At 41.9% G+C, this 27,998-nt stretch overlaps 4 protein-coding genes across 6 annotated transcripts in view; 3 read left to right on the forward strand and 1 right to left on the reverse strand.

Moving 5' to 3' along the window:
- The window catches only part of LOC119656560 (cation-independent mannose-6-phosphate receptor), a 532,053-nt gene that overhangs the window by 421,535 nt on the left and 82,520 nt on the right, over positions 1 to 27,998 (reverse strand). The window lies entirely within an intron of this gene.
- Positions 1 to 27,998, forward strand: part of LOC119656559 (protein toll-like) — a 55,813-nt gene that overhangs the window by 17,595 nt on the left and 10,220 nt on the right. The window contains exon 1 of one of the 2 annotated variants that reach the window (XM_038062939.1): positions 22,707 to 22,827. The exons of the other annotated variant lie outside the window; for it this stretch is intronic. The gene's annotated coding sequence lies outside the window, so the exon portion shown is untranslated. Of the gene's footprint in view, positions 1 to 22,706; positions 22,828 to 27,998 lie in introns of those variants that run through there. 2 annotated transcript variants of the gene reach the window in all.
- LOC119656562 (protein toll-like) lies at positions 996 to 12,387 on the forward strand. Of its 2 annotated transcripts, none has more exons than XM_038062944.1 (3): positions 996 to 1,150; positions 11,036 to 12,275; positions 12,343 to 12,387. In XM_038062944.1, exons 2-3 carry the CDS (start codon positions 11,143 to 11,145, stop codon positions 12,356 to 12,358), a joined length of 1,149 nt encoding a protein of 382 aa, XP_037918872.1. In that variant the 5' UTR covers positions 996 to 1,150; positions 11,036 to 11,142; the 3' UTR covers positions 12,359 to 12,387. The 2 variants fall into 2 exon arrangements, with proteins under 2 accessions (XP_037918872.1, XP_037918871.1); XM_038062943.1 differs by having other exon boundaries at positions 11,084 to 12,275.
- LOC119656561 (protein toll-like) lies at positions 11,151 to 19,634 on the forward strand. Its single transcript, XM_038062942.1, has 2 exons — positions 11,151 to 11,251; positions 17,775 to 19,634. Exon 2 carries the CDS (start codon positions 18,106 to 18,108, stop codon positions 19,471 to 19,473), a length of 1,368 nt encoding a protein of 455 aa, XP_037918870.1. The 5' UTR covers positions 11,151 to 11,251; positions 17,775 to 18,105; the 3' UTR covers positions 19,474 to 19,634.

Genomic DNA, 27,998 nt, shown 5'->3' on the forward strand with positions numbered 1-27,998 from the left:
TCCGGAAGGGTTGATCCCATGTATTGAGAAATGGGTTGAGCGAAAACTCGAACGAGGAGCAGCCACTGATACCTACCTGCCGGCCATGTATAAAGGGATCAATACTGACACATCGTATACCGCACACAAAAAAACAAACTGAAATCCTCTGTGACAGTGAGGCGATAATAAACAAAATCAAAAGTGGGAAATAGATGCCGCAATAACCATAGCTATAAGATGCCTTGAAAATAAAGCACCGATAACTGACCTTCATATTGCTTCGGACGACAAGTCAATGTCTGATAACTGATGGGAAACATCACTTACTGCAGCAGTTATTAAGGTGTCAGATTATTAAGTACGACATATAAGACGCTCTGCTTTATATTGCTAAGCCCTATATGTCCAGACTATCGTCTCTACTTCCGCAGTACAACGTTAGCGCTGCCCAAATTAAAAATTTCAGAGAAGCTGGGTCTTTGGATGCTCAGCAATTAGTTCAATGTCAAATAATCACAATTTGCAGATTTCAGAAATTTTTCCGAATTGTTTTCTGTGTTCGAAGTTATTTCAATTTCATAATTAATAAATTGTTTTATTTATTTACAGAAATCTGTTGTAGCCATAACTGACCGATAATGCTCCTGATTACAGTGGATGTAAAAGCATTTATAAGTGGCTTTACAACATTCTTGTGTCTAGTGTCGCGGAGTCGCGAGAAGCAAAGCCGCATCGCATTAATAATACAAACCAACTTGTGTGAAAGTAATACCAAATAATTTTAGTTAAAACCAATAGAACGGATTCTCCATATCCCATCCCCATCTCCAAATAACAGTGTGGAGTGAATTACTTGGTTAGTTTTTGTTGCCAATTTATTATCAAACTTTTCCACGGTAATGAAGAAAATGGTAGTTAGTCAATCGAAATCAGTGCAAAATTATGTGGTATATTCTTATCTATTAGAAGAATTATTGAGGGTTGACCTGTGAGCTCTGACATGCTTTCAGCATTAGTCAAAATCAACCCGATTCGGAATAAAAATTGTGTAGCTGGTACTCATCCACAAATCAACCAAATCGTCCGAACTAATAAGAATTTTGAAGTGCGGGTCCTTCTGTATGCACCGAAGAAGCAAAGTTGTCCTAGGGTTTATCACGCAACTGAAGTGAGTATTGAGACAATCAGGAGTAAATTATTAAACTGTCGCAATCACCATGTAAACAGGATCTGAAATCTCAAGTATCTTCGACCCAACACTGGCTATCGAACTAACTTTACATAATGGTTACCATTTATCCCTTGTTAGTGTATAAAGCGTGAATCGCACCCAGGCGTTATCGCTCACGGTTACCTGCAATGCGCTTCAACCTTCTCTGCTGTTTTCCGCCAAATGCCTTTGGGACGACCCACTCGTCGGCAATCTTGGTAGAGTGGATTCCACTGCAAGGTTCCTTAATATGTGACCTATCCATTGCCATTTCCACCTTATGCTCACTCCACCAAGTTCTTCGTTTGTAATGGTATCAGGCTAACGTACCCCGATGATACACGCCTCCTAAATACGCTTACGTTGCTCTGTTCATTGCTGCAGATACTGAGAATACGATGACCAAACCGAAAATATTGGTTTATTGGTGTTTGTTTTCAGTCCAAATTCACTTGCGTCTCTTTCCAAATCCAGAGCCATTTGGCCAAGATTCCATCAGCGTAATGCAGGCGTTTAAGGAAAGGTATCATTGAATACCTCCACGTCCTCTGAGCAAGACAGCATGAAGAACGCCAGCGATAACAAGAGCAAATAACATCGGTGACAAAAAGTAATTCTGGCAAACTGCGCTTTCGACCTCAAAATCTTCTACAAATTTTACCTCGGAGTAGCACGTGAAATTTTTTACGATCATATGTCACCCACACTTATTAATTTTTGCGACCATCGCAAAGCGCACTCTCTTCACCTGGGAGCCGGCTTCTGACAGACTTCTGAATGCAAAATTCCGGTCCAGATCAAAGAGCATCACAATGCACAATGCGTTCCAACAACGGAGACTTCTGATATAGTGCAAAAGGATGCTTTCTACGAGCAATTCCACGTAGTTCATAGGAAGCTTCCGTAGAGAACGGACGTGTCTACAAATTGATATTATTAATAAAAATAATTTAAAATTGAAATTAAATTAACTTTTATCAAGAATATAAAAAGATACTTATATTACCTAATTAATAGTATATAATTTAAAACTTAATTGAAACTAATTTACTTTTGAGTTGTTATCTGAGTTACTTTTCCTTAAAAAGTTTTGAGAAAAAATTCGTTTTTTTGGCTTGGCGGGAATGAGCGGCGAGCCGCCGGCGGGTGGCGGACCAGACCGGCCCCCCACCATAAGGCCTAGGGGCACTCGGATCGGTCGTGGAGTCCGCAACGAGGAGGATCCAGACTTGAAAATAGCCAAAGTGAGAATAGCCAATCTTGAAAGAAGAAATGGCGAGCTGGCGAAGACACTCGAAGATTTGAAAAAGCGAATGACAATATTGATAAAAAAAATGGAAAGCTTACAGAGCAGCTAATGGCTGGGGAGGCGGGCCCGCCGTCTCCAAAGGTAGCCAGAAAAAAGGTTAAGCTTTCTTCGACTACTTTTGCAATCATGGAGGAACCGGGCTGCCTTGAGGGCGAACAAGTTCTCGATAGCGAATCTGTCCGTATGGAGGACATAGAGAGCAGTAAAGCAGACGATACGAGAGTCGGCGACAACGGTGGCGATGGAAATGTCCCAGAAGAGGATGCTAACCAGGCAAGTTGCAATAGTGAAGATGGAAAATTGGGTGAGTTTTTGGTCTATGTTTCCAAAAAATTAAAGAAAAAAACAAAACTCAAGAAAAAACGTTAAATAATGCAAGTACGAGTGAAAATTTAAAAAATGGTCCGACTGGGGATACAATTAGCACCCGAAATAAAGAAAAGGGGGAAAGGGTGCCCCCCATTAATGTTTATAAATTAGGTGGTAGAGATTTAGCCACTCTACTTAATAGAAGCGCGGGGCTCTCAAATTTTGTTATTAAAAAGACGGGGGCCGAGAGAGCCCAAGTCAAATGTAATAAAATTGCAGATTACAAAAAAGTACGGGAGGTCCTCGAGCGAGTGAAGGCTCCTCACTTCACCTACACTCCAAAGGAATAGAAGGTGCAAACCTTCCTTCTGAAAGGCTTGGATGCGGAGGAAGAGCCGGATGAGGTGCTCAAAATGCTCCGGGAGACGGGAACTGCGGTCAAGTTCCTCTCAGTGTCACGGTTCAGTACGAGGAGATCCGTTTTGGAAAAACGAATCCTGCCGCACTTCCTCGTGCAGATAAGCCCGGAGAGCCGGGGAAGCGATCTGATCGGCATCAGGTCGCTTAATTACCAGGCCATTCGTTTTGAGCGCCTGCTAAGGGGCGAAATAGTCCAGTGTCGAAGATGCCAGCGCTATGGTCACTCGGCAGTGAACTGTCAAATGACCTTACGGTGTGTGAAGTGCGGGAAAGACCATACCGCATGTTCGCTGACTGAAGCAGATGGCAAGGAAAAAACTGTGTTAACTGCGGAAGCGGAGGGCATCCGGCTTCGTACCGTGGATGTCTTGCATACCGCAATGTTAGGGTCACAAGGCAGCAAGCACCGAGATCGGCCCAAAGAACGAAGGTGTCAGCGGCGTTGGACGGTACCGTCCCTTCGGCACCAATCGTCTCGGGGATCCCATTTGCAGAAGTAGTTCGACAAGGGGGAGCTAAGAAGCCCCAACAAGATGCAAGTGGCGGGATGAACACTATCCTCAATAAAATACTAACCATGTGTGAAAACATGCAGCATACGCTACACGTACACAATACAAAAATAAATAGCATAACAGAATATTTACACAAACAGCATGCCCGCTGCTAGGTCTGCAGTCACAGCGGTACCACTGGATGGTCTCCGGATCATCGCGATTTATGTGAATTCCATCGTAGGAATCCATCGAAGAGCGGAGCTCCTTGATTTCGCTGCCGGACAACAGCCTGACATAGTCTTGATTTCAGAAACCCACCCCACCTCGGATTGAGGCATTCAATAACATTCAAGGATTTTGAATTCGTGAGGAACGACAGACGAAATTGTGATGGGGGAGGTGGTACCGGAATACTTGTGGGTAGCCATTATCGTTTCAGGCATATTAATAGGCCTGAATTTGAAACCTTTGAGTGTATCGAAGTCTCATGTATTCTTTTTTCACTGCCTAGAGGAGGGAATTTATACATTCTGTCAGTCTATGCAGTGGGAAACAACCGAGCCAAGTTCAAGGAGGAATTCCATTCTGTGTTTACGATACTCGAACTGAATAGGCTGCATAATTACTATATTATAGCTGGCGACTTGAATGCTAAACATACCTCGTGGCTAAACGCCACAAACAATCCCAGAGGGGTATTCCTCAAATCTTGGATAGAGCAATACCAGATAGAGTATAAATGCGAATTATATGGGTCAGAGAGTCCAACCTGGCCCAGGGCAAATTCCTATCTGGATTTGTGCATTGCTGACGCGCGCTTGAACTTTAATTTTAGGAATCCTCAACGGAAACGACAGACTCTTCCTTACGATAGCGACCATAACGCTATTCTTATTTAAGTTCTGTTTGATGGACGAAGAGTTCGCCTTCTGCCGATGGACAGTGGCGTCCACAGGCTGAACTTTAAACAAACAAATTGGAAGGAATTCCAAGAGAGGTTTATTCGGGGATGTCGAGAGGAATGCCCACCTCTTGATGGGGAAAACGATAGTACAATTGCACCAGGTGACAGGAACTTGATCAACGAGGAAATACTTTAGTATCTTCTCAAGCTGGAGAACTTGACGCTGGAAACAATTGAACAAGTCGTCCCTAAAATTAAACCTCGCAATAATATGGAAGGATATGAAACTGCAGCCATAAAACGGTTGAAAAAAGTGAAAAGCCTTCTGCTCACTCGCGTCAACAAAATCTATCGGAGATATGGGGACTATCATCATCCCATATTGGTTCAGTTCAAACCACTTCTAAAGACCGCGCGGGCTCTTATCCGTCAACATTACGTAAATGAAGTGAACTCCCAGTGGCGGGAGAAGTTAAAGAGTATTTCACCAAGCGATCCAGATTCCATGTTTACTAAGATAAATACGTTATTCCGGAAGAAGTCACGAATAACTGTACCCAGAATTAAAGTCGGTGGCAGCGAGATACAACACCTTATTGACTCAGGTATAGACACGAATAGTGTAACTGCTGATGTGCAAGGCAATTACATCGTGATGGATGATGCTCTGAAACTCGAACTTATAGGGGAGCACTTTGAATCGGTGCATCGGCCCAGAACGGACTTAGAGCCAACGCGACTTTCGGAAATTGTAGAACGAGATGTCCACAATTTCAAATATAGCCTGAACGGCACCACAGTTCTCCAATTTAGCTCTGCGTTGCAGGCTGATCTCATACCGAGTGATAATCTGCTTGATTACTTTGTCTCATGTGTTGAGTTAACTTCCATATTCAGAAGAGTAAACAATAAGAGATCATCCGGTATGGATGGCATTCCCAACGTGGTCCTCAGGCATTTACCAGACATTGCCATTCGTAATTATTGCATTTTGTTCGATAATTTATTGAACAATTCCTTCTTTCCAGGACAATGGAAGAAAGCCCGAGTATTCCCGATTTTAAAAAGAGGGAAGGATTCATCCAGCCCTCAAAACTACCGCCCAATCAGTTTGCTGCCTAACATCAGCAAGGTGTTTGAGGTTTTGGTATTGAAAGCCTTGAACGGGCATATCAAGAAGAAGGAACTATTACCGAACGCCCAATTCGGATTTCGATCTGGACATTCGACAATACATGCAATAACGAAGGTAACGTCTGATATTTGCTGGCGGATTAACAATGGTGAGTGCGTAGGCGCTTGCCTTATAGACATGGAGAAAACCTTTGATACCGTCTGGTTGGATGGACTGATTTTCAGGCTCCTGAAGAATGAGTTTCCCAGTCACCTCGTAGCGATGATGTATAGTATGCTGTATGGCAAGTGCTTTGTCATTACGGACGGAAATCACACTACTAACAGAGAATTTCATGTTCTGAATGGATTACAGCAAGCGACAGTGACTGCGCCTACACTTTTTGCGGTATTTGCCGGCGAATCGCTCAATTCTTTCGATTTTAATAAAACTCCTAAAAGGTCGTTAGTTGCCTTTGCTAACGATCTGATAGCCTACACGGCGCACAAGAAGGTTACTGAGGTGCAAGTTGAACTTCAGAAGATGTTCAATGATATTAAGTTCTTCACGAACAGTTGGCGGATGAAAATCAATGCACAAAAGTGTGAAACGATACTGTTTCGAAATTCCTTGGCGTATGCCAGTAGGAACTTGAAAAGGAATTGGAGAGATTTCCACATTGTCGCGAACGAGGATAGTTCTGAGCGCATTCCTCATAAGAAGTACGTTAGATACCTGGGTGTGCGTCTTGACGAGCGTCTCCAATTTAACGAGCACGTTAAAGTCGCGCTAGAGAGCGCTCGCAAGGCATTCATGTCTCTCCGAAGACTCTTTTATGCTCCACATCTTAGCCGGAAGGTTAAGATTATTTGCTATCTTACTTTGGTTAGACCGGTACTCACCTACGGGTGTGCTATCTGGTTTAATTTGAGTGCTAGCCAAATGGAGAAAATAAGGATTTTTGAAAGGAAATGTCTGCGTGCTTGCACGGGGCTTAATAGGACTGCTTCGTCAAACTATGAGCACTATGTAACTAATGAAGTGATGTATGCAGCTGCTGCTGTGCTAAGAATCGACACAGTTATCGTCAGATTGATTCGGAATCATATAGTGCGATCTGCTTCGCATGGTGAGAACCCTTGGGTTTCGCAGCCGTTCTATCCAAATGATGGGTATTTCGAGAAAACTCTCACGACAGGCTTCATTCCTCCCGAAGCGTTCGTGTATCTTGACAGGAATGGTTTAATTCTTGATTCTGTCGGTGATCCAGTTATGTATCATATACATAGACGGGCCACGGACAAAAAGATAGAATACCCCCCGAATTTTACAGTGGGGGCTCCGGGATTCGACTGGAGATACTCCAGAGCGAGAGCAATTGATATTAAGCAGGATGAAAAAGAGAAATCTTGGTACTGGTGGCTGCGGGATGCCGGTTAGCGGTGGCCGTGCTGAGTTCTGCCATTTGCTTCTTGGTGGGGCTTTTTAAATATGTACATATTGAACGGGTGCTGATTTTGTCTCCAGTTGTAACTTATAAATATATACGTTATTATTCTTTGTTTTTTTTTCGTATGGATGTTATTGTAAAAAAAAAGAAAAAATGTATAACATAAAATATATAATTATGATAGTTCTAAGAACAATAATTTAAGTTGAAAGTATTTTTTGAAGCGATCAAATATTTATTATTACTTTTATATTTCTTTATTTGCTAAGACCAAGTGAATTCTGTCGGGTTTTTGATCATTTCCCGACAACTTATTGTAAAATTAGATTTTTATTTCTTACTGTTTCTCTTCTCTGTCTGTAAATTGTTATTCGAAAACTTTGAGAGCCTACAGTGGCCATTAGATTTAAGTTATTTTTGTTATTTTGAAAGATTGTTTTTTATTGTTCATTTTTCCAATCTAAATACTATTGTTACCTATTTCTTAAAAATAAAAATGATTTTAAAAACAAAAACAAAACAAAATGGGAAGCTTCCTAAAGGTAAAATTATAATCGTGATAGGTTACCTGAATGCCAACGAGAGTTCTGATAACACTCAAGAAATGTGTTGTAATGGGGAAGTACGGCCTTTGCGATCGTTGCGACAATGGTGGGAAGCTTGTGGATTTCTGCAGCTTCCATCGCCTTGGTATAGGTGTCAGTTGGTTTTCAACTGTCCGATATCGTACAAACAATCATACTACACATGCATAAAAAGAGAGGCGCTAACACCTCGAAAGTGATCACCATCTGATGGTAGCTTACGTTAGCTTGCAGGTTCCGTCTGACACTTCTCGACTCTTGACGAGCTGCGCCCCCCACTGCTGTATAAGCTAAAATAATCTTGGAACGCATCACAGAACATCTTGAAAACTTCATCGATAGAAAGGAGGCTGGCTCCCGCTGCGGATCCTCCTACACATCAATATCACACGAATCTATTTGGAACAATGCCCGGAGTTTAGATCCTCGCTGTACCTACTCTTCACTGATTCCGAGAAAGGTTTCAAGTTGTCAATAGCGGAACTGGGAGTGTATCCGGAGTACTCAATGAAGGAGACTTGTCTCACTGGATTACGTATCACTAGGCAACAACCCGTTCGATAGCTTTAATATAAGCGTTATTTTACACTAAATTATACAACCATACTTCACAGAACAATTCCTACAACTGGTACAATTCGGGACGTATTTATAACCGACACGACCTGTTCTAACTCTACAACCAGACTGACTCCGTTAGTGGACCTCCGGCCTTTATATACCCCGCGGAACATTCCAGAAAGGCTTGCAAACACTTTACTAGAAAACTACTTTGCGCCTTTGACAGCATCTACTTACTGGCGTTAGAGTCTTTTGTTAACAATTATCCTAACTGGATATTCATCGTACTATTATATAATTTTGGTGTCCTGGCTAATTGTGATTACTACGATTAACAATTAATGTCACATATAATTTTCCCAAATTGATTTTCGTCACAACATAAAGAGGAACAAGTCGGAATACCGGAAGTTCGGCGCTTGAGGTGCAGATGTTTCGTGTTCATCATCTGTGAGCACAAATTGATCTATCGCATCTGGACGCATTTCCACTTTACTCTGTGCAAGGAAGGAATTTAAGAGGGGTTTTCAAGTAAATTTACAAAATATTATAATACACTATTATTAACTTTATTTGTGCAGATATCGGAATGGGATGTATTCTGAGGCCAAGATTTCATATTCCGTTGGATAGGTCCTGAGAACGAGACTTGTTTCACTTTTTGGTACACACATTTTAAGCCCTCACTCCTCTATGTTTCATCCAATACCAGAAATAACATTTTCGAGGAGTACTAATCGAGCCCACATGACTATATTCAGCGGAAAACTTACATCCCCTTTTGTATAGAATGGTGCCACTTGCTAAATGTAAATTTTGAGACAACCCCTTCAACCGTTTTCCAATAAATCGACTGTGACAGACACACAGGCAGACATTGAATAGGTTCCATAAGGTTTTGCTTTACACAAAACTTTGGAAAAAGTTAAATAAGTCGGGAAACCAGTCGCTCGGCGCTTCGGATATGAAAAATTTTGTTTGTTATTTAAGTATATTTGGGTGCAGAACTACCCCATTTGTATGTATATGTTGCACCCCCCTTTGGCATGTATGGGGACCCGCCTCCCCTCAAACTCGACATAGCCAGATGCAGCTTACTGCGTGTATAGGCGTTTACACGCACGCACACAGTTTATACCTTCTCCCCAAATTTCGTGCCAATCGGTATAGCAGTTTCTGAGAAAGGTGCGTGTGACAGACAGGCAGACATACAGTCAGACAGACAGATATTGAACCGATTTTAATAAGGTTTTGCTTTGCAAATAAAACCTTAAAAAGGGCTAGGGGGAAGTGGATTCTTCATTAATGGAATTTTAATATTTCATTCGAACGTCAATTATTCTCGTTAATTATGACGTCAGCATCTTATTTGTATGGCTTAGGATGCGGTAAATTTGTAGGAAATTGGTAAGTTTGAATTGGTATAACTTTGACATTAATAGTCGGATTTCCATAAAACTTGGGGTGCATATGCACGAGACAGTCCTTTATGTCGGCCCTAGGATGAACTTAAGGGGGTTTTCAGTCAATTTCTAAAAGTTGGTAATATACTATTAGTAAGTTTATTTGAGCAGATATCGAAATGGTACAGATTTCGAGGCCTAGATTTCATCTAAGCGCACCACTCGGACTTTTGGGTTAGGTAGTTTAGTAGTTTTGGGACAGACAGACAGACAGACGGTGAATCGATTTTAATAAGGTTTTGTTTTACACAAAACCTTAAAAAAAGTTCTCATACCTAAAACGTCCAGCTCTATTTGCACTGAAAGTGACTTGAGGTGTGACTACATGTTAGACATGACGAAACTAACAAGCAACCCAAAGTTCCTTACAAGCCTGGAAAATTTTAAGGTTTTGTGTAAAACGAAACCTTATTGAAATCGGTTTACTGTCTATCTGTCTGTCCGTCACACGCATTTTTCTCGGAGACTGTAGCAATGATTGGCACCAAATTCGGTGGAAATGTGGGAACTGTGAACGCTCACGCATACAGTGAGTTACATCCTTTTACGTTAAAGTTAAGGGGGGGCCCATACATGCACAAGGAGGGTGTTAATTTTTTTTCACCAAATATAGTCAGGTGGGGTATCAAATCAAAGGTCTCGGTTAGTGCTTTCCGAAGCTGGTCTTAGTTTTGACATTTGTTGGAAAGGCGGGGGCTGCGGGGGATTGAAACTGGTCATTTATCTAATTGGGCCATTCTCAGAAACTACCCAATCGAAAAATCTGAAAAAAATCAAGAGGCTGCCACTGTATGGTGGCTAGGCTCCGAAATACCTTCCATCCCAATATCCCTTTAAATAAAGTTAATAACAGTATATTACTATAATTTTCAGTAATTGGCTGCAGAACCCCCCTTATGTTCATCCTAGCACCACCAAAGCAGCAATGTACGCTATAGTATAGAGCTTGATCCTACCAAGTTTGATAGAAATCGCACTATTACTAAAAAAGTTATAATAAGTCAAAGTTGTCACTTCTTTGGAAATTCAAAATTTTAAATGTCAATATCACCCGAAAGTGGATATTCTCACATAATGTATGCGTATGTTACATGTTACGCACTAATGGGACAAATTCACACTCAAACGTCTTTATAAAAGACATAGACAAAACCTTTCATACTTAAGCGTCCAGCTTTCGGTTTCCCGACTCGTAATAAGATTTCAACTGAATGAAGCTAGATGCAAAACAGAATTAAATCTTTTCCTGTGATAAACTGAAATATTTTTCTCTTTTCCAGATACCGCAGCGCGCGGTCGTTCCAGAGCTGGCCTATGCACCTACCATAAGATCCATAAGATGATTTCATCGAAAACTTTCTTGCTAGTTCTTTTTTTCGCCATTATAGCAAAAAAGAGCTCAGCAGAGGCTCGTTTCAAATGTGAAAATCGGTTTGACAAATGTGAATGTAAGAAGTTTCAGGATTACGGATTTAAAATAAGATGTCCGGTTGCTCATCCTTATTTCACTATTAAAGTTGTACGTGAAAACATTGCAATTATTTGTCATAGAAGTCAGGAATTTGACTATAGCATGTTTTCAGTAATGAACATAGCTGATACACCTGACGTACACATCCACGGATGTCCTTTGCCAGAAAATCAAACACTAGCCACAATTTTGGAGAGATTTATCATCGGACGAGTTCGCACCATGATCTACTGGGGATATACAATGTTGAATGCGCTAACTCCAGAAATGTTAGACGGACGGCACAATTCCAGCCGAATACCAAATAATTTTTGGTTAAACTTCGACCAAAATCGTCTTTATCTGACAAAAGATATTTTCGTTGGTTTGGACCACCTCCAATCCTTAGAGATTGCATTCATTGATTCACAATACTTGGAGCCCGGCGTATTTCGGAATCAAAAACGAATGGAACGTCTGACTCTGTCCGCAAGCAAACTCCAAAATCTCACCAAGAACGCATTCATTGGAGCGTCATCAGTAACATATCTTGATCTGAGTCAGAACAAATTTACAACACTGGAATACGACGTATTTCAGCTACTTCCGAATTTAGAAGAGATCAATTTAAGCAAAAACAATTTTTCAACACTGCCAGAGAAACTGTTCTTGAAAAACCAAAAACTGCAAAGTATACGTCTGAATGGAAATAAACGGCGAATGGAATCGCTACCGTCCGATTTCCTTGCATATCATTCAAGGATGGTTAACGTCAGTATATCGGCATCGATTGTTTCGGTTCCAGGAAGTATGTTTGTTGGATCAAGAAACATCGAATCGATATCGTTTGCGGATAATCAATTGGAATCTCTGCCAAGTGAAATTTTTGCAAGTCAAAATCATTTGATGGATTTGGACCTAAATCGAAATAGGATAACTAAGCTTCATGACGATGTATTTAACAGCACAGTATCCCTCACATTGCTTTCTTTATCACATAACAAACTGGAAAATATAACAAGGTTTGTGATATTTTAGAGAGAACTGTGATTATAAAGTTCACTTTATTTTATTCTAACTTCTCTACAGTTTACTAATTTTCTGACTGAACTGACTTTGACAATCCATCTTAACAGTGACTGGAATCTTCAATAAGTTCACTTCATATGATGATGACGTCATACACGTCTTAGGGTGCAATAAATTTACCTGAAATGCGAAAATTTGACCTCCTTTAACTTCCCCAATAATAGTTGGATAGTGTTCAAACTTTTCAAAATTGTGTCCTATATTATCGCCTGATGTCAAATTTTGTATTTTTGGAATGAACCTACGGGGGGTTTTCTGGTAGATTCCTAGAACACGGTAATCATATACTAACTTTATTGACGCATCCTTACTTGCATAGTGCCAAAATGTCTGTCATCTAACCTTACCGTTTGAGCAAGTGCGTAGGTATTCCAGTGTCGATCAGCTTCATATTGAAGCTGTCCAAGAGAATTACTTGGAAAGCCGAAATATGTCGACATCCAGCACCGATGGCAATCGAAAAGTCAATAATAAGGTCAGTATTGAATCTTTACCCAAAACGCAAATAAAGACTGGCAGAGACCACCCGAAAAAAGCACAGACAGACACTATCTAATAGGTACGTCCTAGTCACCACCAAACGTTTGAAGAGCCCGAAGTCTAACAAGGAAAAAAGTGCAGCGAAAGTTGCCAAAACATTACCGGCTATCAAGCACTCACAGAATCAATTCAGCATCCTTCCCAATGAAAACAATGAACATTCTGCTGAAAATGATGATAATGGACATTCTGCTGAAAATACAAAATTACCCAAGTCTTCAACAATCTACTTACGTTAGCGTAACAGTTCCACGTTAGTTAATTCGAAGAAGATAGGACGCAACAACCTCTATATTGTTCCAATGAAAAGGGCAATGTTGACGAGACAAAAGTCCTGATCTACAGCGAAGGCGACTATCGTAAAGTCACCAAATACTTTGATTTGGCGGGGAAATTACCTCGCATTTCAGCTTAAAAGTAGTAAAGGGCTAGTAGTAGTAGCCATTAAAGCCATTGAACCTAAACTTAACTCGATTGAAATCTCTAAAGCGCTCTCAGAAGAGGGTTTTAAGATTAAATCGGTATATAAAATTAAGAACCGACTCAGAATACCACAGCATGTATTTAAGGTAGAGCTGCAGCCGGAAGTAAAGAAACTCAGCAAAGGTGAAACCCATCCCATTTACAGCTTGCGTTACCTTTTAGAATAACAGTGGATGAACCGATGAAACGAAAAAGTCCTATACAATGCCTTAATTGTCAAGAGTTCAGACATATCAAATCATACTGTAAACCTCCAAGTGTACGCGTCATATGCGGCGACCTGCATCCCACAGCTAAATGCCCATTAGACAAAGAAAATCCCTCTGCCAAAAAATGTGGTAACTGCGGGACAAGCACACTGCGAATTACAGGCGATGTCCGGTGTACGTTGAAGTGAGCCAAGGATCCCGACCTCCAACCAAAAGACCCTTAAAAGGAAATCTGAACCCAAACACTGCTTCCTGCGCTCCGACTTATGCCTACTAAAACCCTGACGACCTTGCCTTATGCTACTGCTGTGAAATTTAATCGTCCTGAATCAACACAGCGAACCGAATCAGCAACTAATCTGGAATCTATAATGGTAGAACTCATTCTAAGCATGAGCCAATTTACGGCATCAATTCAAAACATGATGCCAGAACCGATGCGAAACCATATGTCATGGAGGTTCAGGAGTCATTAAAAATCGAATAAAGCCTTTCGTCCTGGAACACTTTGCTAAGGACTATATGCAAGCCACATCTATATGCGTGATAGAATGGGAGGATCCGATTACAATTTCTGCTGTATGCTGCCCTCCGAGATTTACCATATCTGTAGAACAGTCCGTAAGCTTCTTCAACTCGCTCCGTAGAATATTTATTGTATTCGGGCTCGAGGCTGATCTCGCCTAGAGGCAAAACTCTCCGGACTGCCATATCGATGAACTCTGAACTCGATGTATTATCGAGCGGCCATCCAACCTACTGGCCAACTGATCACCGTCAAATATCTGATCTTATCGATTTTGGCATAACGAGAAATATAAAAACAAACCAACTATCTGCGCAACCCTGCGTTGATCTAAGTTCCAATATCCAAACAAGTCTACCAAACTTACGACAAAGAAAACTGTTTGGCTTAAGTGTCGTCTCTTCGCATTTAATAGCAAATGTGTCCTGCATGGTGCTAGAATGAACTTAAGGGGGGTTTTGCAATCAATTACCGAAAATTATAGTAATATATATATATTATTAACTTTATTTGCACAGATATCAGTATGGAGGGCATTTCGGAGCCTAGAGTCCATATAGTGTCAGCAGATAGGCAGTATTCGTTCCGCAAAGCCAGATCAACCATTGATGCCATCAAAATGATTACTGGTTTGGCCGAAAATGCAATTTACGGAAGGAGTTGTACCAGCAAATATTGTGTGGTGGTGACCCTGGATGTGAGGAATGCTTTCAACTCGACCAACTGGAACCTTATACGAAAGTCTCTGGCGATCATTGATGAGCCCACCTACCTCACCGCTATTATCGATAGCCACTTGCTAGAGCTGACGCTCTAGTATAATACCGATGATGGACCCAAGGAATATATTGTCTCCGCGGGAGTCTCACAGGGCCCTGTTCTGGGCCCACTATTGTGAATCATCATGTATAATAATGTACTTAACCTTCCAGTTCTGGAAAAGGCCACGGTGGTAGGTTACGGCGACGATATAGCATTGGTTGTGGTCGCAAAGCATGTCGAGGATGCTGAGTTATACCCAAGCGAAACAATCAGTGTTGTTAAGGCCTGGTTAGGGGGTGCTGCAATGGCACTCGCGGAAGAAAAGACGGAAGCGGTCCTCATTACTGAGCGCCGCAATAGAAATTATGCCTGCATTAGAATCGGGAATCGTATCATCACTTCCAAGCCGCCATCAAATATTTGATGATAGACGGAAAACTCAATTTTAAGCAGCACATAGAGCATATATGCGAAAAAGCATCCACCACGAGTATGGCTCTGGCAAGGATGATACCGAACGTAGGAGGCCCGCAGCATACTTACAGGCTGCTCATAGTCAGAGTTGTGAGTTCTATCTTGTTGTATCCAGTCCCAGTTTGGGTAAAGCGCTACATGTTTTAGGCAATGCACATAAATTGAGTACAGTTCACAGAAGAACAGCCTGAAGGGTATGTTCTGCTTTCAGGACCGTCTCAGAAGGTGCAGCGGTCGTCATCTCGGGAATGATGCCGATTGACATCCTGGCAACCGAAATGATGAACATTTATAACACCAGTTGCATCTCACCCTTATCGCAGCTGAAAAAAGTCGAAAGGGCGAGATCCAAAAGCAGATGGCAACAGCGATGGGGCCAGTCAGAAAAGAGTCGTTAGACTTACAATCAATTATATCATCAATCACCAATCCGATTGTCGAACCACAATTGGGCGAGGAGTAGTGCCGAGAAAGGTTCAATCCTTGCTCAACACTCAAAACCACATTGATCCCAAAAAGACTTCTGATTTCGACCTTGTTGCGGGGAAAATGATCCACGAATCTGCATTCACTCAACTGAAACACATATTTAATGGTGTCTTAAGCCTTGGCTACTTTCCGAAATATTGGAAATTATTGCAAATAACGATCCTCCTCAAGGAAGGTAAACATCCTACGCTCGTTATGTCCTATAGACCGATAAGCCTGCTTCCCTCATTATCGAAACTATTCGAGAAACTTTAACTATCCAAGCTACAACAACCCTTGAACAAAAAAGGAGTTATTCCTTCTCACCAGTTCGCATTCAGAAGAAAACATGAAAGTGTTGAACAAGTTCATCGGAGTCTACAAAAGTTCTGGATGAGCTGACCTTCATAGCGGTGTGGCTAGATTAACCTAATAAAGCAGACGCCTCTATAGAAAGAGCTCCCCATCTAACATAATGCATCGCCAAAGCATGCCACGCGCAGATACCTAGGAGATGCACATTCCCCCATAGAGGACGAACTACTGGTGGAATGCTGAACTGTCTAGTCTTCGATCAGCCTATCACAGAGCCAAATGAACGGTGCATAGCGTAAATCATGTGCCTACCCCTTGATGAGAATAAAGCCGGCCGAGGCAACGGTGGCTTGATATCCTGGATGGTGATTTGAAAGCCTCGTCAATGAATCCAGATCAGGCCTATGAATAAGTAGGCGCAACCAAATGAAATTAGCCGAGCCCGCTTCTGGACGGGGTGGGAAGAGAGAGGGCACCGACAGTTTCCAGCGACCTCACCATGTGACGGAGATACCAGCAGTCACCACAGAGATCTGTTGTAGAATAAGCGACAGTAGAGCCTGGGCCTGGATGCAGTACCGAATAAGACCATTAAGCTTGCCGTGAAACCCACCCGAATTAGCGGATATTTGATTGCTGATCGGTGCGGATTACCGATGGAAAACAGTTTCCGCAAGTCAAACAAAAATCCCCCGTATGGAAACAATATGGGCCGGTCTCTGAGCAAATCCTTCCCTTATTGATTCGTATATGTTGGAAAAGGTTTAAGGGTCCCCAGCTTCCTTCAAGCTTCTGATGTGATTTTACCTCCACCTGAAGAGAGCCTATCGAAACTCTACCAAAAGATAAATCGTATCTAACGGACGTATTAAATCATTCAAAATGACTATGTTCAAAGAGTACATCTAATTTTCCTCCATTAGCCTAGGTGGGAGTTTCATCAAATCAAAGTTTATCGTAATTTTGACGAGATTGATTACACCAATTTGTGAGTCGTACCTCTGTCGTGTATAGTATATCATGGTAAAGTGATGCTAGTATAGTTTTAATGTGATGGCAAGAAGACTACATAGAGGCAGCCATTGAGACTCAAGAGGGGAAAAAATGTATCCTTGGGTCGGGTGTATGCGCGCTCAGGAAGTCAACCCGCCCAAATACAGGTATGGTAATGTTTATATCATCCACAGTAATCTATAGTCTACTGACGTGTATAAATCTTCAAGTTTGACTTGATCCCCGGCTTGATTAGATTACGGCAGCATATTCAGCTACGTGATGCCAACCACGTTTCACGCACCATACCACATATAGTATATATATAACATTGTGACATGAAGATGCGTAGAAAGCAACAACATGCGCAATGATTTTTTCCTTCCTGCAATCTAAAGCAATGCGCGGCTGCGAGGCGTGTAGTCTTCTTTGCTTGGAGTTACACCTCCTGCATATAAATCATCAATTCATGTCCAAGTAAACTGCGACAATTTAAAAACATTGCCACAAAAACCCTTCGAGTGTATAGTTCTGCAGTTCTGTAGTTATTTTTAAATAAGCCGGCTATTAACACCGGAGTATTTATTTTATTAAATGTTCGAAACTAATAAAGCTAAACCCTGAATATGATATCGAATTTAAGATACCTTTCCTCTTTTCAGACATATTTTCCGCAACCTCCACAACCTACAACAACTAGATTTGAGCCACAACGAACTTCATAGCATTGACTTATATGCTTTCAGAGGAACTCCAGAACTTCGAATTATCAAGGCCTCAAGAAACCATTTGTCCTTTCTGTCGAGTGGATTTGGGGAGGACGAAAAGTGACCCTTCCAAGTACTTTCGAAACTTCAGGAATTGGATCTCCGAAATAATCGTATCACTCACATTTCCAGTGACTGGATACATAGTCTATCGAATTTGAAGAACTTAGATATTAGTTACAACCCGGTAACATGTACCTGCACCTTACTCCCTTTCGTTCAGTATATGAACAGATCTAACCACGACGAATTCGGAAAGCATCCACAAACGTCCGCCACAAAATCAAATTGCTCGGAATCAGGCGAACTAAACAGTTGGAGTATAACGAGTTTGAATTATAAACAACTGGTATGCCAACATAAGCCGTGCCCGAACATGTGCATATGTTGGGCTGGCTATGACCAAACCCTTATTATTTACTGCTCAAGTTCTACTTTAACTAAGGTACCTCCACTTCGCGATGTACCCAAACTCAAAACCAAATCAATTGTTCTGCATATTGCCAATAATAACATAACCACACTTCCAGACAATCACTTCCCAGGATATTCGTTAGTCAGCGAACTGTATGCCAGCAACAATAGTATTTCACAATTCACAGGACCCAACATCCCAATAAATTTACAAGTGCTAGATTTATCAAATAATATACTCACGGGGATCAACACCATTGTTTTGGAAAGGATCAACCAAACAAACCAAACATCACACCTATATTTAGGCCACAATCCCTGGGAGTGTAATTGCAATACTCGTGGTTTGTTGTCTTTTATTCGGGCTAACTCTGAACGTATTCATGATTTGAATTTTATAGAGTGCACCACTGGTGCCAAGTTTTTAGCACTCTTTCCCAAGGATTTGTGTAAAGAAAGCATAGTTTTCGAGGTCCTAACTTATACAGCAGCTGCACTTGGTGTGGTCTTTGCAATTCTAGTTGGTTTGATGTATCGATTCCGAACCGAAATCAAAGTTTGGTTATTCGCGCATAATATGTGTTTGTACTTTGTTACCAAACAGAATATTGACGATGACAAGAAATATGACGCCTTCATATCATACTCCCATAAGGACGAGGATTTTATTATTGAGAACCTGCTACCAAACCTCGAAAATGGTCCGATACCTTACAAATTTTGTCTACACGAACGTGATTGGGTTCCTGGCGAATTCATCCGAACCCAAATTATTCAATCAGTGAATGATTCGCGACGCACAGTCATTGTCCTCTCACTAAACTTCCTTGAATCAATTTGGGGAACATTGGAATTCCAAATTGCTTATAAGGCCGCCTTGGAAGAAGCCCGGACTCGGATTATTATTATAATGTATTCCGATATCGGGAATAGTGTCGATGTTGATCCTGAACTAAAATCTTATTTAAATACAAATACTTATATTAAATGGGGCGATCCTTGGTTCTGGGAAAAGTTACGTTATGCAATGCCCCATCCACCATACAGAAAAACCACTAATACAACATCAATAAGGAAAGAATCCGAAGATGCGGAAGGCATTAACCTACAGTTCACGGAACCTTTAGACGAATTACCCCTACCACCAGGGGCAATACCTCTAGATGAGATCCATCTATAGTCCAGATTGGGAGGAACGTTGGCAGACGCCCTTATACGTTCAAATAGTCTCGCTTACCGCTTTCTTGTTTTAAGAAATGCTGCATGTTTTGAAAAGAAGAGAGATTGTCATTGTATTGCGTTATTTATCAATGTAACCACAAAATAAAGTGCTGTTTAATCGAGGAAATTCGGGGTGTTTTTTTTTCAAAGGACGAATATATTGGTCTAGTTCAATTTCAACCTTTTACCACAAAAAACAAGTCGGGAAACCGGACGCTGGATGCTTCAGGTACGAAAGGTTTTGTGTATTTCTTAGTACGTAGCACGTAATATATCCATATATTATGTGAGAGTATCTACTTTCGGGTGACATTGACAATTATAGTCTTCAATTTTCAAAGAAGCAACAACTTTGACGTATTATAACTTTGTTAGTAATAGTGCAATTTCCACGTGATCTACATTATAGCCTACATCACTGCAACATTTTACGGTGCTAGGATGAACCTAAGGGGGGTTTCCAGCCAATTACAAAAAAATATAGTAATATACTATTATTAACATTATTTGAACTGAGTGATTAGAGCACTAGGCTGTCCTACGGGAGGTCGCGGTTCAAATCTCACTGGTGACAGTGTAATTCGTATCATGATTTGACGTCGGATACCAGTCGACTCAGCTGTGAATGAGTACCTGAGTCAAATCAAGGTAATAATCTCGGGCGAGCGCAATGCTGCCCACATTGTCTCCTACAGTGTACTGTAGTGTACCGTCGGTCTTGAATGAAGTGCTCTAACACACTTCAAGGCCTAGATTCAATATGAATTGTTGCGCCAACGATTATTATCATTATTATCGGTATGGAAGGTATTTCGGAGCCCAGGCACCATATAGTGGCAGCCTCTTGATTTTTCGGTTTGGTAGTTTCTGAGAATGGGTCCGTTAAAGAAATGATCACTTTCAACCCCCCGCACTCCCCACTTTTCCAACAAATGTCAAAATTATTTTCGCTGAAAATCGAGACCTTTAATTTGATAACCCACATGACTATATTTGATAAAAAAAAAATTTACACTCCCCTTTTGCATGTATGGGGACTCCCCCTTAAATTCAACGTAAAAGGATGTAACTCACTGTATGCGTGAGCGTTCACAGTTCCCAACTTCGTACCAAATTTGGTATCAATCGCTATAACTGCCTCCGAGAAAAATGCGTGTGACGGACAGACAGACGGACAGACGTCTGTCAACAGTAGACTGAGCCAGGCGAATTTTAAAGCACTCCCCGTCCATTTTCGGCCTCAGGTAGTAATGTGGATATATGTTGCTATCATTAGGCCGATGTTCGCTTATGCACCCATAGCGTGGTAGTTTAAGGTGAAACAAAGGAGTTTTCACTGTAAACTAGCCGCACTGCAAAGAACTGTGTGTCTGGATATCACCGATGCCATGAGCACCACATGCGGCGCAGCTCTGAATGCATTACTCAATTTGCAACCCGTGGATTTGTTTACTCAGAGCACTGCAATGAGAGCGGCTCAAAGGCTATTTCGATTAGATCTATGGGAAATCAATGGACGTGAGGGGGCACGAAACATTGGAAGTCAATCTGAGAACTGAATATAGTTTTCGCGATGCCTTCTGTTTGGTAGAAGATATGATGTTATCTTAAAACGGAGAGAAAACTGAAACGAACCAAAAGAATGCGTGTCAGGATATACTTGCGTCTTCTACACCGATTGTTCAAAGACAAAAACGGTTCTGGAGCAGGAGCCTACCTCTCGAATAAAAGCAAGAAGTGGGCTTTTCCTTTGGGACAATACACAACGGTCTTTCAAGCTGAAGTGCATGCGATCCTAAAGGCTGCAACCTGAATGATTGACGAGCGGTTGAAGGGCGTTGAGTAGTACTTTGATCATTTCAAAAATCGTTCAGGATTGTAGAAACCGACTGAATTCTGTTTCCAGATTCAATATGGTGGATTTACTCTGGGTATCTGGTCATTGTGGCCGGATGCCCGGACCGGAACCAGCAATTGGGGTGTCGGTAGCATTGACTGATGCCAGGTGGCGACAGGTGACGAAGGCTTAGTGCTGCTAGACAGACCAAAATCTTCCTGTCGAAAGAGAAGGAAGACTTGCAGAAGTATTGTGGGCATTCTGACTGGCCATAATTCACTAGCTGGGCATATGTTCAGAATAGGAATTATCCAAGATGATACGTGTTCATCCTGTAATGAGGAAGCGGAATCCACGGAACATTTTCTATGTGAGTGCCTCGCTTACGGGCGCAACAGACAGCGGATAGCATCACATCCAGTAATGGAAATCCTGCGATACATAAACGAATCCGGGATATTCGGTTAGACGCGGGAATCGAGTACAATGGACCATTAAGGTCTGAGTGCTCCGAGGCTTTGCCTCTCCCCCACCTCAAACACACACACACGCATTACATGGAGTCGTCCTTCATCTATTGAGCACGCTGGCAATATAGGCACAGTGCTAGCTATCAGTCCACTTGGGGTCTTTTCAGACCAGGGGAAAACCGAAAAACACACACACACACAATATAATAACAATAATAATCGTTGGCGCAACAATCCATATTGGATCAGGGTCTTGAAGAGAGCTAGAGCAATTCAGCACTTCAGCAACGGTACACTATAGTACACTGTAGGAGACAATGTGGTGAGCATTGCGCTCGCCCGAGATTATTACCCTGATTTGACTCAGGTACTCATTCACAGCTGAGTCGACTGGTATCCGACGTCGAATCACGATACAAATCCCATTGCCGCCAGCGAGATTTGAACCGCGACCTTCCGTACGACAGTCTTGTGCTCTAACCACTGAGTTATCCGGACACGCACATAATATACCAAATGTTAATATAATGAATGAAAATATATATTATAATGAATCAAATTGAAAGCAGTTCAACACTCTTTGTATCTTTTTAAATATTTTAAAAAATAAATGATACCCTGCTTTTTGTCCACCATATACGATAACCACAGTTTGCAAATTTAAAAAAGAAAAAAACTCGCAATAGTTGTTTGGGGTAGATTACAAGCCATTTTTCCCTTGGCCGAATTGTGTTAGAGAACACGCATCCATATCAACTTAATGAGTCAGAAACTGCGTTATTCATTTAGGAAATCCGCCGAGAAAAAACTGACCGATAATTTTCGTGATTAAAATGAATATAAAAGCGTTTATAAGTGGGCTCAAGATTTTACCCTTCTTAGTCTCAAACCTCACCAAGAACCAAACAGCCCCGATTTCTGTGCAAGTGGTCCGAATACACTTCAGTTAAAGCCAATAGTGAAGAATCTTCTTGTTTTCAAGTAAATTTAAATTAAATCTGAAACGGTGAGTAGTGAACTACTTAGTGAGTGTTGTCAATGTGTGAGCGGCGAGATACTTTCAGTATTAGTGCATGCCAAGGGATTTAGTTACTATTCATCCATAAATCAAACCAGTCGCCCGAACAAGCAAAAAATTTCAAATACGTGTCCTTATTCATGCTCCAAATTAACAAAATGGAACTTCAATGAACATCGGAACAATCAAAAGGAAATTAAAAAACCTGGGAACCTCCCTCTAAGCAGGATGTTTACGATTGCATTCAATGTCGATGTCCCAAAGCCACATATCCTAGACCAAACACTTGCTAACTAAGGTCTTCATCTGGTTGACAAAGCGCCATTCCAATATGGAAATAGAAAGACGGGCAAGTTAGATATTCTGGAGACTCGTCCTGGCCAAGTCTGCATACGTAAGGTGACCAGATAGTAACTGTGTCGCTCAGCGTTCGCTTGGAGTGCTGATCAAATTCTGCAAACTGATGATAGGGAACGCCTTCTACCGTTTCGTCTGTATCCCCCTAAGTCGTCCCTGGCGGTTGACCTGAATGGTTCTTGCATTGGGCGAAGATGTACCGTCGGCTACAATTACCAAAATAGCCAGCAAAATAAATACCGCACTTAAGGCCAAACTGGTTACCAGGCTCGATTGATAATGATGATGCTCAGCAGATAGGATCGTCGGCTTCAATTCGATGGGAGGATAACTAAATATCTGGTCGTTCGTTTCTGATATTTATGTTTAACTGGCTTATTGTTCATTCGTCAGGTTGAATTACACTGGTAAATGCTTCTTCCATATTTCTGGTGCCCGAGACAGTTAAATGAAGGTACATACCCTTCACCTGGATGATGCAGCCGTCACTGATATAGATTAATCCAACTTCCTCGTGTCTCTGTCCGTTGTAGCCGATCGAAATAATCGCAAGCGACATACAGCCAGCTATTCATCGTCATTAACTTCTTCTAGGTTGTGCCGTTGCTCCTAACTTCACGCGGGTGACATCTCGGTTTATTAGGTCATTCGTAGATCGTATCTAACACACAGTTCGGCATGCCGCCTATGTTTTTTGTTATTTTAGGTGCACAAAAGTATATTTTTTCTCATTCAAAACACGACGCTAGGAATGATTCGCCAAGTTTAAAGTAATCACTTTGGTTGAAATCGACCGCGAAGATACTGATGTTGACTTGAGGAACCAGATACCCATCTACTCCCATTGCATGAGGAATGGCCGTCGCATGTAGCAAATTATACTCTTCCTTATCGATTAAAAAGAAGTATCCAAAAACGCGATATTTGTATTACAAAGACTTCTTTGTTTATGAGGCTCAATAGATCCTCGTGTCCGTATAATGCAGCAGTGTTACGACTATATTTAGTATCTGACTCGTCAAAGTAGTCCACAGCCGTCAAGTAAGTAGACATAACTTGGATGCTCAAGTTACCCGAGCCTACTTCGCTAAACGAGTTTTGCATTTGGTTGACTGACTTAATGACCATATTCAGCCTTTTGATGAAGACCGCGGTATTATAAGCTTCTATCCGAGCGATTAACAGTACGTTATTCTCAGTTATGGTCTACAACGCGGTATATTGTGCTGCCGTAAGTCCTCGATATCATTGCAGGCCTCTTCATCATCATCATCATCAACGGCGCAGCAACCAGTATCCGGTCTAGGCCGACCTTAATAAGGAACTCCAGACATGCCGGTTTTGCGCCAGGTCCACCAATTCGATATCCCAAAAAGCTGTCTGGTATCCTGAGCTACGCCATCACTCCATATCAGGCAGGGTCTGCCTCGTCTTCTTTTTCTACCAAAGATATTGCCCTTATAAACTTTCCGGGCAGAATCATCCTCATCCATACGGATTAAGTGACCCGCCCACCGCAACCTGTTGAGCCGGATTTTATCCACAACCTCAGAGTCATGGCATTGCTCATAGATTTCGTCGATATGTAGGCTACGGAATCGTCCATCCTCATGTAGGGGGCAAAAAATTCTTCAGAGGATTCTTCTCGCGAACGCGGCTAAGAATTCGCAATTTTTCTTGCTAAGACCCCAAGTCTCCAAGGAATACATAAGGACTGGCAAGGTCTTGTACAATGAGAGCTTCGACCCTATGGTTAGACGTTTCGGGAGAAACAATTTTTGTAAACTGGAATAGACTCTGTTGGCTGACAACAACCATGCGCGGATTTCATCGTCATAGCTGTTATCGGTTGTGATTTTCGACCCTAGATAGGAGAAATTTTCAACGATCTCAAAGTTGTAGTCTCCTATCTTTATTCTTCCCGTTTGACCAGTGCGATTCGGTGTGGGTGAGTTGACGGTTCTTGCAACCCCTTCAACACGCAAGTGCTGCAAGGCGCACTGGAACACTGCGAAAGCGGTTGTTACCCATGAAAAGGTGAGAACTGCCATACTGTCCTTGGAACATTTCAAAGCAGCTGGCATGGATGGCATCTATCCGGCAATGCTAAAGGGGGGTATGGAGCATTTAGAGCAACCTCTAAGAAATATTTTTCGAGGATGTCTTGCTCTGGGCTACGTGCGTTCCTCTTGGCAACAGGTTAAGGTAGTCTTCATACCGAAACCTGGGAAAGATGACTATTCCAATCCAAAGAACTTCAGACAAATGAGCTTGACTTCATTTTTGCTGAAAGGTTTGGAGAGACTGGTGGAGCGTCAAATTCGTAGAAACGCACTTAGGTCACACCCACTTAGTAAAAACCAAAATGCTTACCAACGTGGAAAGTCCTGTGAGTCTGCTGCTGGTCACAAAGATAGAGGATGCAACTTTGAATAGTGAGTACGCGATGGGGGTGTTCGTGGACATTGAAGGGGCTTTTGACTTTTGGCTTTTCAAAAACTTTGTGATACTGCCAGAGCGCATGGTGATGCTTTAATTAAGGAGGTGTGCTTTCGCCACTTCTGTGGAGTATGCTGATCGACTCACTAATATGCGAACTGCAAAATTTGCCAATACACGCCCAAGCTTATGCTGATGACGTTGCCGTGCTTGCTGTTGATCGGGATCTTTGGGCGGTGGGTAGGAATATACAACGTGCGGTTGATTTGATAGACAGCTGGTGCCTCAGACATGGTCTGTCAGTTAATCCAAATAAAACCACAATGGTTTGATTTACAAAAAGGAGAAAACTGGATGGACTTTGCCTCCCTGAGATGAGGGGTACTACCCTTCAACTCTTCGAAGAAGTGAAATATCTGGGAGTCACTCTAGATAAAAAAAAATTCTTTGGAACAAACATGTAGAGGTAAAGATAAAACGAGCTCTCACAGCTTATGGGCTGTGCAGACGGACCATTGCCTCGACATGGGGATTCAGGCCTCATGTGGTAATATGGATATACGTTGCCATTATTAGGCCGATGTATCCGTAGTATGGTGGGTTAAGGTGAGACAAAAATGTTTTCACCGTAAACTAGTCGCACTGCAAAAAACTGTGTGTCTGGATATCACCGATGCCATGAGCACGACATCCGGCGCAGCACTGAATGCACTACTCAATTTGCAGCCCCTGGATATATTTATTCAAAGCACTGCAATGAGAGCAGCTTATAGACTAATTCAATTAGATCTATGGAGAAACAACGGATTTGGGGAGCACAGAGCATTGGAAGAGCTACTGGGAAGACTGAACCCAGTTCTTACAATGCCTTCCGATTCTCGTGTCCCCATACATCTGTTTAGTAGAAAATATGAAGTTACCCTGAAGCGTAGAGAGGACTGGAAAGACCCGAATAAAAACGAGAAGTGGGCTTTTCCTTTAGGACAATATGCAACGATTTTTCAAGCCGAAGTTTATCCGATCCTAAGGGCGGCAAACTGGGTGATTGACAAGCGCTTGAATGGCAGGCGCATCGCAATCTGCAGTGACAGCCAAGCTGCATTGAGAGCATTGAGTAATCCTTTGATCACCTCGAAAATCTTTCAGGAATGCAGAAACCGTTTGAACTCTATCTCTAAATTCAAAGCGGTGGAACTACTCTGGGTCACTGTGGGGAAATGAAATCTCGGATGCTTTAGCGAAAGAGGGGTCAATCTCTCCTATGCCGGAACCGGAGCCAGCAATTGGAGTATCAGTAGCATTGGCTAAGTCTCTTTTCAAAAACTGGGAACAAGCTTCCCACAATAGCAGATGGCACAGCCTAAATGCTGCTCGACACACCAAACTTTTCCTGCCAGAACAAAAAATGCCAACCGAAAAGTTTATTGTGGGCATTCTGACAGACCATAATTCACTAGCTGGCATATGTTCAGAATAGAAATTACTCAAGATGATACGTGTCCCTCCTGTAATGAGGAAGCGGAATTCACGTAAGATTTCCTATGCGAATGCCCCGCCTGTGGACGCATCAAGCATCCGATTTTTGGTGCCGATGTGCTCCAGTTGCGACGGGTAGCATTACATCGACTAACGGAAATCCTGCGATACGTTAGCGAATTCGGAATATTCCATTAAACGGGGGGGTGGCGAATACAATGGGTCAACACGGCCCGAGTGCTCAGAAGCTGTAGCTTCTTCCCTACCACACACACACACATGTCGGATTTAAGGGAAGGTCCCCATACATGAAGGGGGGGTGTCAATTTTTTTTCACCAAATATAGTCATGTGAGGTATCAAATGAAAGACCTCGGTTAGTACTTTTCGAAACCGTTAGTTTAGTTTTAACATTTGTTGGAAAGGCGGGGAGTTCAGGAGGTCGAAACTGATCATTTATTTAACGAAGCCATTCTCAGGAACTGAACAACCGAAAAATCTGAAGAAAGTCAAAAAGCCGCCATTATATGGTGGCTAGGATTCGAAATATCTTCCATACAGATATACCCTCAAATAAAATCAATAATAGTATATTACTATAATTTTCAATAATTGGCTGCAGAACCCCTCTTAAGTTCATCTTAGCGCCATCCGCAGCAATGTTGGCTATAATATAGAGCTGTATCCTACCAAGTTTGATGGAAATCACACCATTACTAACAAAGTTATAATAGGTTAAAGTTGTCACTTCCTTGGGAGTTCAAGATTATGAATGTCAATATCACCCGAAAGTGGGTATTCTCACATAATATGTGCCTATATTACGTGTTACGTACTAATGGGACAAATTCAAATGTCAAATGTCTTTATAAAGGAAATACACAAAAC

Source organism: Hermetia illucens, chromosome 5, assembly GCF_905115235.1.
Source record: "Hermetia illucens chromosome 5, iHerIll2.2.curated.20191125, whole genome shotgun sequence".
Classification (NCBI taxonomy): Eukaryota; Metazoa; Arthropoda; class Insecta; order Diptera; family Stratiomyidae; genus Hermetia; species Hermetia illucens.